Source organism: Rhinopithecus bieti, unplaced genomic scaffold (assembly GCF_001698545.2).
Source record: "Rhinopithecus bieti isolate Rb0 unplaced genomic scaffold, ASM169854v2 scaffold_62832, whole genome shotgun sequence".
NCBI lineage: Eukaryota > Metazoa > Chordata > Mammalia > Primates > Cercopithecidae > Rhinopithecus > Rhinopithecus bieti.
This window is the reverse complement of record NW_016823854.1, coordinates 150757-169188: the sequence shown is the minus strand read 5'-3', so window position 1 is coordinate 169188 and position 18432 is coordinate 150757. Positions and strand designations below refer to the sequence as shown.

Genomic DNA, 18432 nt, shown 5'->3' with positions numbered 1-18432 from the left:
TCGTGCTTTCACTCTACTGTGGGTTGACAGACAATAAATAAGTAAATAAAATACATAGTATGTTACAGAAAAAACATAGAATATGGAAGAAGGATAGTAAGGGTCAGAGGTGAGGATGGCAATTGTCATTTGAAATATGGAAACTTGATCAGAGAGCTTCTTGCACTTGCTAAAAAGGTGACCCTTGAACAAAGATGAAGACCTGAAAGAGGTGAGGAACAAAACACGCTAATATCCTGGAGAGAACAATTGCAAAAAGCGTGCCTTATATGTCTGAGAAACAATTTAAAACAATAAATGTGTTAATTTATATATGTTTTTGAGAAAATGAATTCATACTAATACTTGGGTTTTTTTGTCTGTTTGTTTGTTTGTTTTGAGATAGGTTCTAATGCTGTTGCCTAGGCTGGAGTGTAGTGGCGTGATCTGGGCTCACTACAGCCTCCCTCCGCTTCCCGGGCTCAAGCACTTCTCCTGATCCTCCTTCATTTGCATGAAAAAGACATTTCATGCAAGTTAAAAAAGTTAAAAAAAGACAAAGAAGGGTATTATATAATAATAGAAGGCCTTGTCCAATGGGAAAATAATACAATCCTAAACATATATGCACCTAACACTGTGCTTTGAAATTTATAAAACAATTAATAATAGATCTAAGAAATAAGATAGGCCGGGCACGGTGGCTCAAGCCTGTAATCCCAGCACTTTGGGAGGCCGAGACGGGCGGATCACGAGGTCAGGAGATCGAGACCATCCTGGCTAACACGGTGAAACCCTGTCTCTACTAAAAAATACAAAAAATTAGCCGGGTGAGGTGGTGGTCACCTGTAGTCCCAGCTACTCGGGAGGCTGAGGCAGGAGAATGGCGTGAACCCAGGAGGCGGAGCTTGCAGTGAGCTGAGATCCGGCCACAGCACTCTAGCCTGGGCAGCAGAGCGAGAACCCCCCCCAAAAAAAAAAAAAAAAAAAAAAAGAAATAAGATAGACAGCAACACAGTAATAGTGGAGGGACCTTAATACTCCACTGAAAGCATTAGAGAAGTCATCAAGACAGAAAGTCAGCAAAGAAACAATAGATTTGAATTATACCTGGAGCAAATGGACTTAACAGATAGATACAGAACATTCCATCCAAAAACCACAGAATATACATTCTACTGAATAGTGTGTGGAAATTTTATGCACTACCTCAGCCTTCCAAGTACTACTACAGGCACAAGCCACCATGCCTGGCTAATTTTTGTATTTTTTGTAGAGCTAGGGTTTCAACTGGTGCCCAGGCTGGTCTTGAACTCCTGGGCTCAAGTGATCCACCTGTCTCTGCCTTCCAAAGTGCTGGGATTATAGGCGTGAGCCACCACACCTGGCCCATACTAATACTTTGATCCAGTACCAGAAGTGAATTCTAGCATTTTCCCTTTCTTGATTATTTTATTCTCTAACAGTGAGAAATTCAGCTCTCATTATCTATATTTGCTTATTTGTTTAGCCCTAGTTTACAAATGAAGGAGCAGTCTCAGACTCATCACTAAACCATACTCCTGTGGGAAACAAATTGAGCAACAGGAGTACAGTGTTTGTATACGGTTCTTTTTGTCTATAACCTTTGTATATCCAGTCAAAAAGTTGTTTTTCAAAGCTATTTATGTCAGCTTCTTTCTTTGCTGTCTCCTTCAGTTTGTTAGTTATATGGCTCATTTGTAATACAGTTGGATTCATTGGTCATAGTCTGCAGTCTTTTTTTTTTTTTTTTTGAGATGGAGTCTTGCACTGTCACCTGGGCTGGAGTGCAATGGTGCCATCTCGACTCACTGCAACCTCCGCCTCCCATGTCCAAGTGATTCTCCTGCCTCAGCCTCCTGAGTAGCTGGGATTACAGGTGCCCGCCACCACACCCAGCTAATTTTTTGTATTTTTTTTCTTTTAGTAGAGACAGGGTTTCACTGTGTTGGCCAGGCTGGTCTCGAACTCCTGACCTCGTGATCCGCCTGCCTCAGCCTCCCAAAGTGCTGGGATTACAGGCATGAGCCACTGCACCCAACCCCTTATCGATTTTTAAAAAAAATTATATCTAGTCAAATGTATGTTTTATGGTGTATAGTTCTATGTGTTTTGACAGATGCTTAGAGTCATGTAATTTGTTCTTATTGGTGACTAATTTTGTAGCAATCTGGATTGTTTTCAAATTTTGGTGGTTATGAATAAAGCTTTGCATACAGGTTTTTGTGTGAATCTCAGTTTTCATTTCTCTTGGGTAGACACTTAGGAGTGGGGTTACTGGGTTGTAAGATAGGTGTATGTTTAACCTTAAAAGAAACTACCAAACTGTTTTCCAAAGTAGAGATACCATTTTTCATTCCCACCAGCAGGGTATTAGAGCTCCAGTTGCTCCTCATCCTCACCAGAAGTTGGTATTGCAAGTTTTAAAATGTTAGGCATTCTAATAGGGCCGTAGTTTTTGATAGACCATGGAAGTATGACTCACTTAAAGATTGTGTGTAGTGGTTAGTAATTGGTATAGTTCATTTTGAACCCATGCTTTTCCCATTAATATTTTTATTTTTGAATTTAATCTATTTCTCTTTGTTGCCCAGGCTATAGTGCAGTGGCGCAATCTTGGCTCACTGCAACCTCCATCTCCTGGGTTCAAGCAATTCTCCTGCCTCAGCCTCCCCAGTAGCTGGGATTATAGGAATACACCACCACACCTGGCTAATTTTTTGTATTTTTAGTAGAGACGGGGTTTTACTGTGTTAGCCAGTAACACAGTAGGTTGGGATCTCCTAACCTCGTGATCTTCCTGCCTCGGCCTCCCAAAGTGCTGGGATTACAGGTGTGAGCCACCGCGCCTGGCCAAAAGGTTTATAAATACGGAACTGGCAAGTTTTCTGTGTTAAATTTTCTTTTCTTTTTTTTTTTTTTTTTGAGATGAAGCCCCTGTGTCCTTCAAGCTGGAGTTCAGTGACATGATTTCGGCTCACTGCAACCTCTGCCTCCCAATCATTTAAGTGATTCTTCTGCCTCAGCCTCCTTCTGAATAGCTGGGATTGCAGGCATGTGCCACCACTCCCTGTTAATTTTTGTGTTTTTGTTTTGTTTAATAGAGACCAGGTTTCACTATGTTGGCCAGGCTGCTCTTAAACTCCTGACCTCAAGTGATCCACCCCCTTCGGCCTCCCAAAGCACCGGGATTACAGGCATGAGCCACCACACCCAGCCTCTTTTGTTAAATTTTATAAATGTATTATTTGGGGGAAATTTTTTTTTTAAGAACTTGAAGCTTAGCTTTAAAAGGAGTTGGTAACTATTGATGCTTCTTTGTTATATTTGTGTACAAAGACACACCAAAGTACTTCTTAACATTTTTAAAAATGATGGAGTAAGTTTTATTCTGTCTGAACCGAGTTCATTTCTCATACCAGTTTTATACGCTCATATTTTAAGATAATATCTTCTCTTTATTTTCTTTATTCACAGTTCTTTAAGGAAAAACAGTAGTGCTCTGCATAGTTTATTGAAACGAGTGGTCAGCACATTTAGTAAGGACACAGGAGAGCTTGCGTCTTCATTTTTAGAATTTATGAGACAAATTCTTAACTCTGACACAATTGTAAGTATGTGTGTGTTTGTGTATATATGTATGTATGTATTTGGTGTTTCTTAAATTTGAAATCTTTGGCTAGGTACAGTGGCTCACACCTGTAATCTCAGCATGTTGGTGGGCTGAGGTGGGAGGATCTCTTGGGGCCAGGAGTTTGAGACCAGCCTGGGCAAAATAGTGAGACCCTGTCTCGAGAAAAAGAGAAATACTTTGCCATAAGTTAAATCACTTTATATATCAAATATCCAACATAAAAAAGATCACTTTAGTTCATTTTATTTTATTTTATTTTAGATGGAGTCTTGCTCTGTCACCCAGACTGGAGTGCAGTAGCGTAATCTCGGCTTCCTGCAACCTCCACTTACTGGGTTCAAGTGATTCTGCTGCCTCAGCCTCCTGAGTAGCTGGGATTACAGACACCCACCACCATGCCCAGCTAATTTTCTGTACTTTTTCAGTAGAGATGACATTTCACCACATTGGCCAGGCTGGTTTTGAACTCCCTATCTTAGGTGATCTGCCCACCTCAGCCTCCCCAAGTGCTGGGATTATAGGCATGAGCTACCGCACCTGGCCAAGTGCCTTCATCTTAAAATAATTCTTAGATGAGTGTGGTTGCACATGCCTCTAATCCCATCACTTTGGGAGGCTGTGGTAGGAGAATTGCTTGAGCCCAAAAGTTTGAGGTCAACCTGTACAACACAGCAAAACTCTGTCTCTAGAAACAACAAAAATTAGCCAGATGTGGTGTGTCCACCAGTAGTCTCATCTATTTGAGAGACTGAGATTGGAGATTGGAGGATAGCTTGAGCCCAGGAGTTGGAGGCTGAAGTTAGCTATGATTGTGTCACTGCAGTCTAGTCTGGGTGACAGAGCAAGACACTGTCTCAAAAAAAAAAAAAAAAAAAATTATGACATTGAGTTACCTTGCTAGGGCAACTCAGAATAATGAAGTTGTGTTAGTCTCTTAGTTACTTAATTTTTGTTACTTAATTTACTGATTGTTTTGGATGTTGTGATTTTGGTGTAACTATAAAGTTTATTATGCTTTAGTATTTTTGGTCTATCATACAAACATGAATTAAAGATTATTGTCCCCACTCTAAAATCTTATTGTTAAAGATTTCTCTCATTAATATTTTCCAAAGTCATGGTATATTATGAGCACAATTCCTGAAGCCATTAATATACCTGCCCTACTTAGTTTGGTGGCATGTGCCTCTGGTTGCTCAGGAGGCGGGGTCGGGGAAATCACTTGAACCTATGAATTCAGGGTTGCAGTGAGCTATAATTGTGCCAGTGTACTTCAGCCTGGGTGAAAGCGTGAGACTCTCTCTCTCTCTCTCTTTTTTTTCTGAGATGAGGTCTTAGTCTGACGCCCAGGCTGGAGTGCAGTAGCATGATCATGGCTCACTGCAGCCTTGAGTTCCTTAGCCTCAGGTGATCCTTCCACCTCAGCCTCTTGAGTAGCTGGGACTTTAGATGTGCACCATCACACCTAGCTAATTTTTGTATTTTTAGTAGAGATGGGATTTTGCCATGTTGCCCAGCCTGGTCTTGAGCTCCTGGGCTCAAGCAGTCCACCTGCCTCAGCCTCCAAAAGTGCTGGGATTACAGGCATGAGCCACCATGCCTGGCCAACACTGTTTCTTAAAATAAGAAAAACAGGCCGGGCACGGTGGCTCACGCCTGTAATCTTAGCACTTTGGGAGGCCAAGGTAGGTGTGGATCACTTGAGGTCAGGAGTTCAAAAGCAGCCTGGCCAACATGGTGAAACCTCGTCTCTACTAAAAATACAAAAAATTAGCTGGGCTTGGTGGTGGACGCCTGTAATCCCAGCTGCTTGGGAGGCTGAAACAGATGAATCGTTTGAACCCAGGAGGCAGAGGTTGCAGTGAGCTGAGATTGCGCCTTTGCACTCCAGCCTGGGCAACAGTGTATATCTCCATCTCGAAAAAAAAAAGACAGAGAGAGAAAGAGAGAAAGAAAGATGGAAAGAAAGAAAGGAAGAAAGAAAAGAAAGAAAGAAAGGCAGATAGGTTAGGCAAGGTGGCTCACACTTGTAATCTCAGCATTTTGGGAGGTTGAGGTGGGAGGATTGCTTGAGCCCAGGATTTGAGATCAGCCTAGGTAACATAGTGAGACTCCATCTATATGAAAAATTTTAAAATTAGCTGGGCATGGTGGCACATGCTTGTAGTCAGTCTCAGGTACTTGGGAGGATGAGATGAAAGGATCACTTGAACCTGAAGAGGTCGAGGCTGCAGTGAACTATGATTGTGCCACTGCACTGCAGCCTGGGTGACATAGTGAGACCCTGTCTCGACAACAAAAAAACAAGGTTAAAGATTTTATACAATGTTAGGTAGGCATACGGCTCTCTACCATAAGTGTATGTGACAATATGGATGGTTTTCTTACCATGAAGCAAGATTTATTTTCCTAGAAGGATTTTCTGGTATTGAAATGTTATCACTCCAGAATTCACTTTATTATGTAGCATACTTTTTAAAGCAGAAAATATTAACTTTTCTATGTGACAGAAGATAGTCTTAAATATGATAGTTCTTTAGTTAAATATGATAGTTCTTTACTTGTCTGTGTTATCTTCAGAAGGATAATTTCAGGTTTCATCAGTTCTTTGTTATAGCAAGCATTTTATTAATTCTTGACCATCAATCAGTGTGTCACATGTCCTGCAACTGCCAGTGTATTTGCCATTGGGTATTTTGTGGAAAAATCTTGATGCCAGTAAAATATATGTTTACCAATTTAAATATTTTGTGAGTCTTACTCAAAGAAAGCATACTTCACCTTTGATCTAAATCATTCTTAAAACTAGCCATTTGTACTGATGTAAAAATCAAAATATTGAAAGAAAGATTGCAGCATATGGCTTAGATAATATGAGTAAGTGTGGATGCATCTTTGTAAATTTCTCTGCTCTCAAATTTAACTTATGTGTGACATTTACAGGGATGTTGTGGAGATGATAATGGTCTCATGGAAGTAGAGGGAGCTCATCCATCACGGACGATGAGTATTAATGCTGCAGAGTTAAAACAGCTTCTACAAAGCAAAGAAGAAAGTCCAGAAAATTTGTTCCTTGAACTAGAGAAGCTTGTTTTGGTAAAAAAGAAAAACAAGAACAGAGCATTCCTAAGGCTTATTTTCCTCTCAGTTTGACTAGTACAAGTATTTCATAGCAATGTTTTTTTTAAAATAGTGAACCTTTAGTTGGGTATTTATACCATTTCAAATAACTCTTTGAATTAACAATTTGAAGTGAAGTCCTCCATCCTGTTACGAATTTTAAGGAGTACATGAAGACAGTAGTTTTTGAATTGTCTGTTCCTTGGATGCAGGGAATTCCTTGGATACCCTCTTGCTGCTGTTGTTTAGAAATAAAATGATAAGTGTTTTGGTGTTTGTTTTATTTTAGTATGTTTAATGTTAATAATTTCTGGACAGTGTTCCAAATTTCTTAGTAATAAAACATATAGCCTTTCCTACTAAAGAGTCAGTAGGTTTACAGACATAGGTTTTACCTGCACCTTCTTATTCTGCTTCTGTTTGTATATAGGAACATTCAAAAGATGATGACAATCTGGATTCTTTGTTGGACAATGTAGTTGGACTTAAGCAGATGCTGGAGTCATCAGGTGACCCTTTACCTCTCAGTGACCAGGATGTAGAACCAGTACTTTCAGCTCCAGAATCTCTTCAGAATTTGTTTAACAATAGGTAAAATACACAATGTTTTATAATTGAGTAGATGTTGGTTTTATCATGGCTGTAGGCTAGGGAGGGCCAGCAAACGTTTTTTTCTATAAAGGGCCAGATAGTAAGAATTCTAGGCTTTGCAGGCCACATACAGCCTCTGTTGTGTATTCTTCTGTAGTTGTTTTTTTTTTTTTTTTTTAATTTATACAAACCATGCTAGCTTGCAGGCTGTACAGAAACAAGCTAGCAGATAAAATCAGGGCTTTGTTTTATTTTACTGAAAAGTCAAAACTTGTTACAGCAGAATTAGTTTTCAAGTTATTTGTTTTAAGGATACTTAGTTTTAATTGCTGTTTGGAGTTTCTTTTTTAGGTGCTACTTTTAATAATACTTCAGAAAGTAATAATTTTAATTGTACCTTCCACAGATTTTACTTGAAGATAAGCTAAAAGACTGGGCGTGTTGGCTCACGATATAACCCCAGCACTTCAGAAGGCTGAGGCAGGAAGATAGCTTGAGCTCAGGAGTTTGAGACTAGCCTGGGCAACATAGAGACCCTATCTCTACAAAAAATTTTTAAAAAATTAGCTGGGTGTGGTGGTGCACACCTGTGGTCCCAGCTACTAGGGAGGCTAAGGTGGGAGGATCACTTGAGCCCAGGAGATACGACTGCAGTGAGCTGTGATTGTGCCACTGCACTTCAGCTGGGTAACAGAGCAAGACTCTGTCTCAAAAAAAAAAAAAAGGGGTTAGGCGCGGTGGCTCACGCCTGTAATCCCAGCACTTTGGGAGGCCAAGGCGGGCGGATCACGAGGTCAGGAGATTGAGATGATCCTGGCTAACACAGTGAAACCCTGTCTCTACTAAAAATACAAAAAATTAGCCTAACGTGGTGGCGGGTGCCTATAGTCTCAGCTACTCAGGAGGCTGAGGCAGGAGAATGGTGTGAACCCGGGAGGCGGAGCTTGCAGGGAGCCGAGATTGCACCACTGCACTCCAGCCTGGGTGACAGAGTGAGACTCCGTCAAAAAAAAAAAAAAAAAAAAAAATCGGAATTTGATTTTGGAATTCTGCTTTTCACCAGATACTTTTCTTGTTCCAGGACTGCCTATGTGCTTGCTGATGTCATGGATGATCAGTTGAAATCTATGTGGTTCACTCCATTTCAGGCTGAAGAGATTGATACAGATCTGGATTTGGTATATAAATTATTATTTTATTACTAAATATTTAGAAAAATGTTAGTTTTTTCTGTTTCTTTGTTTATTGTTAGCATTATAGTAGTTTCCATATTTTATGGCTGTTAAAATCTACTTGGAGGCCAGTTCTACATTATTTTTATGCCACTTGCCCACTTTATGGCATCCAGAAAGTTTTTTCTGCTTCTTTTTTGCTGCTTTCTAGTTAGTGATCTGTATTTTGAGGTTGTGACTTTTTTATTTTTTATTTTTATTTTTATTTTTTTGAGACAATCTCATTCTGTCACCCAGGCTGGAGTGCGGTGGTGCGATCTCAGCTCACTGCAACCTCCGCCTCCCAGCTTCAAGCAATTCTCCTGCCTTAGCCTCCTGAGTAGCTGGGATTACAGGCGTGCACCATCACACCTGGCTAATTGTTCTGTATTTTTAGTAGAGATGGGGTTTCACCATGTTGGTCAGGCTAGTCTCAAACTCCTGACCTTGTGATCCGCCTACCTTGGCCTCCTAGAGTGCTGAGATTACAGGTGTGAGCCACCACACCCAGCCAAAAAAAATTTTTTTTTAAATATAGATAAAGTCTCACTGTGTTACCCAGGCTGGTCTCAAACTCCTAGCCTCAAACAATCCTCTCTCTTTGGCCTCCCAAAGTGATGGGATTACAGGCATGAACCAGATTACAATCATTTGGCCAGAGAATGTGACTTAAGGGAAAATCACACTTTTCATAAGTTCTATGAAGCACTTTGTTTTCTTACATTGACAGGGTATAGAATAGAGAAAAGTATCCCACAAAACAACAGTTTATTCTTGCATTTGGGTTTAAGATGAGGAACGGTTGTGCTATGGTGTGGCTCTCAGTTTGGAATCTTGTAAAGAGTATATTTGTTATGATATAGTATGAATGGGAATTGACATTCTTAAACATAATGTTGAATAGGTAAGAGTATAATTAACTACTTAAAATTTAATAACAGTCTGTTTTATGCTTCTCAGAGATGTTGTAGGGAGAATTATTTTAGCCACATCTTAATATACTGCATATTGTTCCTTTTTTTAATCAAAGAAACATACTGGTGTTCATCATGTACAATAAAACTAAAAGAATGATTTGCTTCATATTTGTATTCAGTGTGTTGAGAGCTGCTTTTCCTTTTTTAAAAGAACCACATACAATTCAATTAGAAGTGCATTAAAATTAATTTCTTTTTAGTGTAAGCTGTTTAGTGATTCTTTAAAACTGTCCTTTCCAGTAGAATTTTTTGCAATAATGCAAATATTTTGTAGTCTGCCCTGTCCAAAACAGTAGCCTCATGTGCATGTTGTACAATGGAAATGTGTATGACTAGGGAACTGAATTTTATTTTGATTTAATTTTGATTAATTTAAATTTAGATAGGCATATGTGGTTAGTGGCTACTATGTTGGGCAGCACAGGTATAAAATATTTGTTAAAAGTGACTAATTTTATAACTTTAAGCTGAATCACAACTGTCTTGTGATGATAATTGTAACCCTCTGGATTAGAGAAATTTTAGGTATCTTACATTTGATAAATTTGAATAAAACCTAAGTAAACTGAATGTTGATTTCCCTGAAAGTAAACTTAGATGGGAACCTCATTAAATGAATAGAGCTTTTGGGAATCTGTGGCATAGAATTTTTTTGTGACAGAAATGTTGACTATATAAGACTGGCAGAGTATGTTATTTTCAGATTCTTTTTTTGGAAAAGTTCAGGAGATATTACAGTGTTAATTTATATAAACAAATACTGAGTTTCCTGCTCAGTCATCAAAAGTCTCCTAGATTAATAGCCCTGCTTTGAAGAATGCCACACACAAAAAAAGTAGCATTACTACGATGTGTGTGTGTGTTTGTTTTAAACTACCAATACCATTTGCTTTTAAAAGATGAGGGAAAGAGGTAGATCTTTAATTTATTTCTTATGAGAGGCAAATATAATTTTTAGGTAATAAGAATTTCTATAGTCAAATATTATGCCAATAATTACATTTAATATGTATTTTGTTTCATTATTATGACTGCAGGTAAAGGTTGACTTAATTGAACTCTCTGAAAAATGCTGTAGTGACTTTGATTTGCACTCAGAATTAGAGCGCTCATTTTTGTCAGAACCATCATCTCCAGGAAGAACCAAGACTACTAAAGGATTCAAACTTGGGAAGCACAAGCATGAGACCTTTATAACTTCAAGGTAAAATTTATTCCACTGAAGATCTCAATTGTGGTCATATAAACTTATGTATTTTAGTGTATTTTAAGATAGACACATGCGGCCGAGCATGGTGGCTCACGCCTGTAATCCCAGCACTTTAGGAGGCTGAGGCGGTTGGACCACGAGGTCAGGAGATCGAGACCATCCTGGCTAACACGTTGAAACCCCATCTCTACTAAAAACACACACACAAAAAATTAGCTGGTTGTGGTGGTGGGCACCTGTAGTTCCAGCTGCTCGGGAGGCTGAGGCAGGAGAATGGCGTGAACCCAGGAGGTGGAGCTTGCAGTGAGCCGAGATTGTGCCACTACACTCCAGCCTGGGTGACAGAACAAGATTCTGTCTCCAAAAAAAAAAAAAAAAGATATGCACGTGCTGTTAAACTGGAAAGGAAGTTAACATAACATTTGAATCATGAACATTGTTTGGATTTTTTAATTTAAACATAATAATTTGGCCAGTATATACCCAGTACATTTGTTACATTGTTTTTTACAAGACTTTGGAAGGTTTGAATAAGAAGTGAACTGGATTATTTTAAAACATTGTTATTCATAACAATGAAATGTGAGTACCTTTCTTAGCTAGTTTGTTGTATTATCCCAGAAGTATGATAGATCCTTGCAAAGTTAACAGAATTGGAGTACAAAAAAATTGAAATATAATTTTGAGTATTATAAAGATTGTTTTCCAGAAATCTGAAAGAAAATGTTTTATGGCATGTTTTTGTTTTAATAGTGGAAAATCTGAATACATTGAACCTGCCAAACGAGCTCATGTTGTGCCACCACCAAGAGGAAGGGGCAGGGGAGGATTTGGACAGGGTATACGACCTCATGATATTTTCCGTCAGAGAAAACAGAACACAAGTAGACCACCATCTATGCATGTGGATGACTTTGTTGCTGCTGAAAGTAAAGAAGTGGTTCCTCAAGATGGAATACCCCCACCAAAACGGCCACTCAAAGTTTCACAGAAGATTTCTTCCCGTGGTGGGTTTTCAGGCAATAGAGGAGGACGGGGTGCTTTCCACAGTCAGAATAGGTTTTTCACACCACCTGCTTCAAAAGGTAACTAACTAGTATGTATTCTCTAATGGGTTAGAATATTGGAATGTTAAAATATTGAATGAAAGTGATTTAGATGGAAGAGATTCAGATAAACTATTTTCCTGTTGCTACAGTTGAGCCACCTCTGGACTAGTGGTACTGTTTGCAGAGTACTCTATTGGACAGAAGAAAGAAACTTTTTTTTTCAATGAACCTTTCATACATTGTACTTTTAAGAATGAGTTTAGAAGTCTTGGCTAATTATTTTCCCTTTTTTTTTTTTTTTCTGAGACAAGAGTCTTGCTGTGTTGCCCAGGCTAGGGTGCAGTGGTGTGATCTCAGCTCACTACAAACTCTGCCTCCCTGGTTCAAGTGATTCTCCTGCTTCAGCCTCCCAAGTATCTGGGACTACAGGCATGCACCACCGTGCCCAACTAATTTTTGTATTTTTAGTAGAGACGGGGTTTCGCCATGTTTGCCAGGCTAGTCTCAAACTCCTGACCTCAAGTGATCCACCCACCTTGGCTTTCCAAAGTGCTGAGATAACAGGTGTGAGCCACCGTGCTCGGCCTTATTTTCCTTTTTACATTGAGAATTATACATTTTCTGAGTAATACCCTTACACTATTTTCACAATTATACTTAACAGTTTTCTTAAGATTGTTCTGTGCAGTTCACCATTGATCTGCCTAATCTGCTTGCTTTCTTATGTTACATTTAGTTTGTTTGAAATTGTTACAAGTTTTTTTTTTTTTTTTTTTTTTTTGAGACAGAGTTTCACTCTTATTGCCCAGTCTGGAGTGCAGTGGCACAATCTCAGCTCACTGCAACCTCTGCTTCTTGGGTTCAAGCGATTCTCCTGCTTCAACTTCCCGAGTAGGCATGTGCCAGCACACCCGGCTAATTTCTGTATTATTAGTAGAGATGGGGTTTCACCATGTTGGCCAGGCTGGTCTCGAACTCCTGATCTCAGGTCATCCACCCGCCTCGGCCTCCCAAAGTGCAGGGATTACAGGCATGAGCCACTGAACCTGGCCTTACAAGATTTTAGAAACTAGGGATACTTACAGAAATTATATTTTAGTAGTGGATTGATAACCATATTTTCATACCTGCTGAGTTAGGAGGGTGAGAGTGAAAGAGAATCTATGTTTTTATTAATAACAAACACTTAGATTAGGTGTGTCAGGAACTTTTATAAGCATTTTACATATTATAACCTCACGTCAACCCCATGAGGCAAGTTCTCTTAGTACCCCTAATTTGCAGAAGAGAAAATTGTCAGTCAGCTGACCAGGGCACATAAATACAAGTGGTAGAACCAGTATTTGATCCCTGGCAGTTTGGCTCTAGAGTCTCTGCTCTTAACCACTGTGATGCTGCCACTATATATAGTACAGTCAATTTACAAAATCTCAGTTTCTTTTCCATTCTTTTGAAGATTAAGAAAAATCTGTCATTTAAAAGAATCCAACTGAAGTTGTGAAAAAAGTGATTTTGATTGTGCTGTTTGTGTTTAGGAAACTACAGTCGTCGGGAAGGAACAAGAGGCTCCAGTTGGAGTGCTCAGAATACTCCTCGAGGAAATTACAATGAAAGTCGTGGAGGCCAGAGCAATTTTAACAGAGGCCCTCTTCCACCATTACGACCCCTTAGTTCTACAGGTATACATCCTTGCTACTTGATATTGCTGAGAGAAGGGAAGTGAATTCTTCCTTTTTAAATTGTTGATATATACAGAGGGGGCTAGGGGTGCTAAACTCCCCATCCCCTTGCCCCACGCAGTCAAAATCTAAGTATAACTTTGACTTCCCGAAAACTTAACTACTGATAGTATGCTGTTGACTGGCAGCCTTACAGATAACATAAACAGTTGATTGACACATATTTTATATATTATATATTATATAATGTATTACAATTAAATAAGCTGGAGAAAAGAAAATGTTATTAAGAAAATCTTAAGGAAAAGAAAATACATTTACTATTAAGTGGAAGTGGATCTTTGTAAAGGTCATCACATTCCATAGGCTGAGGAAGAGGAGGAGAGGTCTTACTTTCTTAGGAGTAGCAGAGGTGAAAGAAAATCCACATATAAGTGGACCCAGGCAGTTGAAACCCATGTTGTTCAAGGGTCAACTGTACTCTCATTCTGGGAGAGAATATTTTAGAGTATAGGCTTAAAGTTCTAATGTTTATATCCTTGAATAAATGCCTAATATACATCTTCTATAAAATAATCAAATTTTAGTTTCTGAACTGTTTGTATAATCTGAACAGTTTCATGGTGCTGTGCTCTTATTTTTATGTTTCACTAATGAAAGTCAATGCTTAAGGTACCTTTCTTACCACAAAGTATTTTAATAACAGAGATACCTTTATACAGCATATTTTTTTTTGCTTATTGTCTTAAGCGTGTAAACACATAACTTTTTTTTTTTAAAACATTACCATATCTAGTCCAGAATGTTGCTCATCAGAAGTAGCTTTTGGTTTCAAACGCACATTTTTTAAAAATAACAAGTTTTATTTGGGATATAATTCTTATATATCATATAGTTTACCTGTTTAAAATGTATAATTCAACAATCTTCACCCCGTTCACAGTGCTTGCACATGAGTTTTAAAAGAGAAAAGAGTAATTCTTGGTTTGAGCTCAGTGTCGTAGATTAGTATTTACATGCTTGGAAAGAAAAGGACGTTGGAACTAAAAACTATATTCTTTCTTTTACAGGTTACCGCCCAAGTCCTCGAGACCGTGCTTCTAGAGGTCGTGGGGGACTTGGACCTTCCTGGGCTAGTGCAAATAGCGGCAGTGGAGGCTCAAGAGGAAAGTTTGTTAGTGGAGGAAGTGGTAGAGGTCGTCATGTACGCTCCTTTACACGATAAGAATCCTTTTGGGAACATCTTAACTGTATATGAACATTTCGTGAGGACAATAAAAATAAGACATTGAAGGACCAATTTAGACTTAGCAGTTATCTGGAGACATCTGAGAGAATATTTTTATCTGAAGAAAGCAGATTTTGTTTGATACCTAACAAGATTTCAATAAAAATCCAAACTTTGTATGTACGTTTCTATATATTTTCCCTTTTTTTGTATGACTATTTATTTAGAAAATTTCTAGGTAGAAAAACTGAATGACGTTTTGTATTTTTCTTGCCTATAGCACAGATGTTCTCAAGCTTTCTCAGCTCATGACACTCTTTAGTGCCTCAGTACTTTTTTCACAGCATACCTGGTCCAAAAGAATGATCTAATACTTGTGGTTATTAAGCAGTTAGGTACAACAGCTTAATAAGAATGTACATCATCCCCACTAGTAACTGTGGACACTGCATGTCTCAAACCTTGGAATCAGTATCATTTTCTTTTCCTCTCTGCTTCTTGCACAGTACTTTTTATCAAACTGCTGAAAACCCAGTTTTGTAAAGATATGTTGTTATAGAAAGGAATATAATGCTATTTAATGTTGAAAATGTAAACTACCTCGAAGTAGTAGTTTATGTTATGTCCAACAGCTGTTGCTATGTTTTCTCAAAATTTAAAATATTGTGTGGCACCCATGTTAATTTGCTAAGGTGCCCTGGTACACAGTTTGGGAACCATGGCTGTACCAAAAGAAACAAAATACTCCTCTCCTTTGTATTAGAAATATGAACTTTGCATTTCAGCTTTGGACCTGCTGACACTATTTTATTATACAAATTATTTAAAGCCTAAAATAAGGAATGTCCTAATACTATTATTTTGGGAATCAGAAACATCTAATAAAAGCTGAACTTTATATATAGAAATAAAGCTTACAACTTTGAGAAAGTAGCCATATTTTCCCCAAGATAATGTCTTAACACACTGAGTCTATGTAAGTGGCATAAAATACAGAGTTCTCTTAATCAGAAAAGGAGTGTATGAGTCTCATCCATCCTTTTATCAATCTGTTTTGGGGAATTATTTGTGACTGAATACAATCTTCATTAAGAAAACACCTTGAAGCAAAGCTTAGCTGTAAAGAATCAGATGTTTAGGTGAGAGGTTATGGCAATCTTTTCATAACTAGTGGCCTCGAAAAACCCAAGTGTCTTGAGCTGCTGTAAGAAAATACCATAGACTGGGTGGCTTAAACAATAGAAATTTATTTCTCACAGTTCTGGAGGCTTAGAAGTCCAAGATCAGGGTGTCAGCATGGTTGGGTTCCAGTGAGGGCCCTCTTCCTGGCTTGTATGCAGCTACCTTCTTAAGTGCTCACATAGTCTTTCCTTGGTGCTTGCTTGAAGAGAGAGCTCCTGTGTCTTTTTCTTCTTATAAAGGCACTATTCCCATCATGAACATCTCATCCTCATGATCTAATCTAAATCACAGTACCTCCCAAAGGTCCCACCCTTTCTAGTACTACCACATTGAGGGTTAGGAGTTCAACATATGAATTTGGGGAAACACAAGACTCAGCTCATTGCGTCAAGATAACTTAAATCCCCTTTGATCCTTAAACCTAATAGGCTCATTTTCCCCAAAGATATAGTTTACACATTAGGTAAAGTTCGAAATTTGCCCCAATGTCTGACACAAATACATATAAAAAACAGTTAATTTTTCTTAAGTAACTATGTTTCTAAAGAAGAACATGGCCATATATAGAAACGTAATTTCTTGGTTTGTTTTTTAGCATTAAGTGGGATATAATCTTTGAGAAATATCAGAAAGCTGTTTTTGCTGTTTAATACCCAGTAATTCAGACCAATGAAGGTAATAAATTATTAGTGTAGAAACAAATTAATGCCAGGCAAATTTAAAATGTCTTGAGTGACTACAAGTCCCAGATAAATGAGAAGGGAAGGAATCCACCATGTTGAGCAGCCCTTACATGCAAAAATCACTTAGTCCTTGTAACAATCCAGCATAGGTGGTATCTAATTTTACAAATGGAGAAAGCTGAAGAGCTTGACTCAAGCATGGTAGAAACAGGATTTAAAATCAGGTTGGGTGGTTCATGCCTGTAATCCCAGCACTTTGGGAGGCTAAGGCAAGAGGATCACTTAAGCCCAGGAGTTTGAGACTAGCCCTGGCAATATAGTGAGACCCTGTCTCTACAGAAAATTTAAAAATTAGCTGAGTGAGGCCAGACATGGTGGCTCATGCCTGTAATCCCACCACTTTGGGATGCTGAGGTGAGCAGATCACCTGAGGTTGGGAGTTTGAGATCAGCCTTGCCAACATAGTGAAACCCTGTCTCTACTAAAAATACAAAAATTAGATGGACACGGTGGCATGTACCTGTAATCCCAGCTGCTCAGGAGACTGAGTCAGGAGAATTGCTTGAACCCAGGAAGTGGAGGTTGCAGTGAGCAGAGATCGAGCCACTACACTCCAGCTTGGGGTACAGAGCAAGACTCTGTCTCAAAAAATGATAATAGTAAATTAGCTAGGTGTGGTGGTGCATGCCTGTAGTGTCAGCTACTTGGGAGACTGCGGCAGGAGGATCACTTAAGCCCAGGAGGTCAAGGCTGCAGTGAGCCATGATTGGGCCACTGTACTCCAGCCTGGGTGACAGGGTGGGAAAAAAAAATCAGATTGGAGCAGGGCACAGTGGTGGGGCACCTGTGGTCCCAGCTACTCAGGAGGCTGAGGTGGGAGGATTGCTTAGGCCCAGGAATTCAAGTCCATCCTGGACAATAAGAGCAAGACCCCCATCTCTAAGAATAACAAAATCAGGTTGGCTAGCTCCTAATTCCTTACCTCTCCATCTTGGAGAAGAAGCTACTTTTCAGGTTAAGTGTGTTAGAGATCAAAATTAGTAATTCATCCTAAGGCAATGGAGTTTCAGAGACCCAACACTGTATTTTAGTTACTTCAGAAGTGAGCCTCAAACAAGACATTTCAGGGAGTGTTTGTTTGTTTGAGACAGAGTCTTACTGTGTCACCTAGGCTGGGGTGCAGTGGTGCTTTCCCGGCTCACTGCAACCTCTGCCTCCTGGGTTCACGTGATTCTCCTGCCGCAGCCTCGTGAGTAGCTGGCATTACAGGCACCCACCACCATGCCCAGCTAATTTTTGTATTTTTAGTACAGACTGGGTTTCACCATGTTAGTCAGGCTGGTCTTGAACTCCTGACCTCAAGTGATCCACCTGCCTCTGCCTCCCAAAGTGCTGGGATTACAGGCATGAACCACTACACCCGGCCTATTTCAGGGAAAGTTTTGAGTGGCACTTAGAAATTAATGAAAGATGTAGAATTCCTTTGAGGACAAATTTAATCTGTAGAAGAGGAGTTGATAGAATGATTTGTGTTTATTTCCTAAGAATAAGAAAAAAGAAATACTATGAAATATTGTTATGCTTTATTTAAAAAGAATGTTGCAGGTAGTATTCTGTGTGAAGGAGTAGTAGGCACAGTTAGATTAGCATTATTGCTTTTTAAAAAGGTAATTGCAAAAACCTGCAGGATGAGAATGTAGGAACTAAAGTATGTCTCCTACGCATCTTCTGTGTTCCATATACCCTAGTACAGTGTGGGGAATATAAGGGTGACTAAGATGTAATTTTTGCCCTCAGGAAACTCACAATCTAATAAAGGAAACAATTATGTAAACATCTTGTTTTTTTTTTTTTTTTTTTTTTTTTTT

General features: G+C 39.0%; 1 protein-coding gene across 4 annotated transcripts in view; it reads left to right on the top strand.

Annotated features, from left to right (window-relative positions):
* Positions 1-15607, top strand: part of VIRMA (vir like m6A methyltransferase associated) — a 68922-nt gene extending 53315 nt beyond the window's left edge. For 3 of the 4 annotated variants that reach the window (XM_017861925.1, XM_017861924.1, XM_017861923.1), the window contains 8 exons: positions 3478-3610; positions 6578-6730; positions 7185-7345; positions 8427-8523; positions 10571-10737; positions 11497-11828; positions 13328-13471; positions 14542-15607. In XM_017861925.1, coding sequence (XP_017717414.1) covers positions 3478-3610; positions 6578-6730; positions 7185-7345; positions 8427-8523; positions 10571-10737; positions 11497-11828; positions 13328-13471; positions 14542-14696 — 1342 coding nt within the window. In that variant the 3' untranslated portion in view covers positions 14697-15607. The remainder of the gene's footprint in view (positions 1-3477; positions 3611-6577; positions 6731-7184; positions 7346-8426; positions 8524-10570; positions 10738-11496; positions 11829-13327; positions 13472-14541) is intronic. The other variant, XM_017861926.1, reaches the window with a different exon arrangement.
* Positions 15608-18432: the final 2825 nt, after the last annotated feature.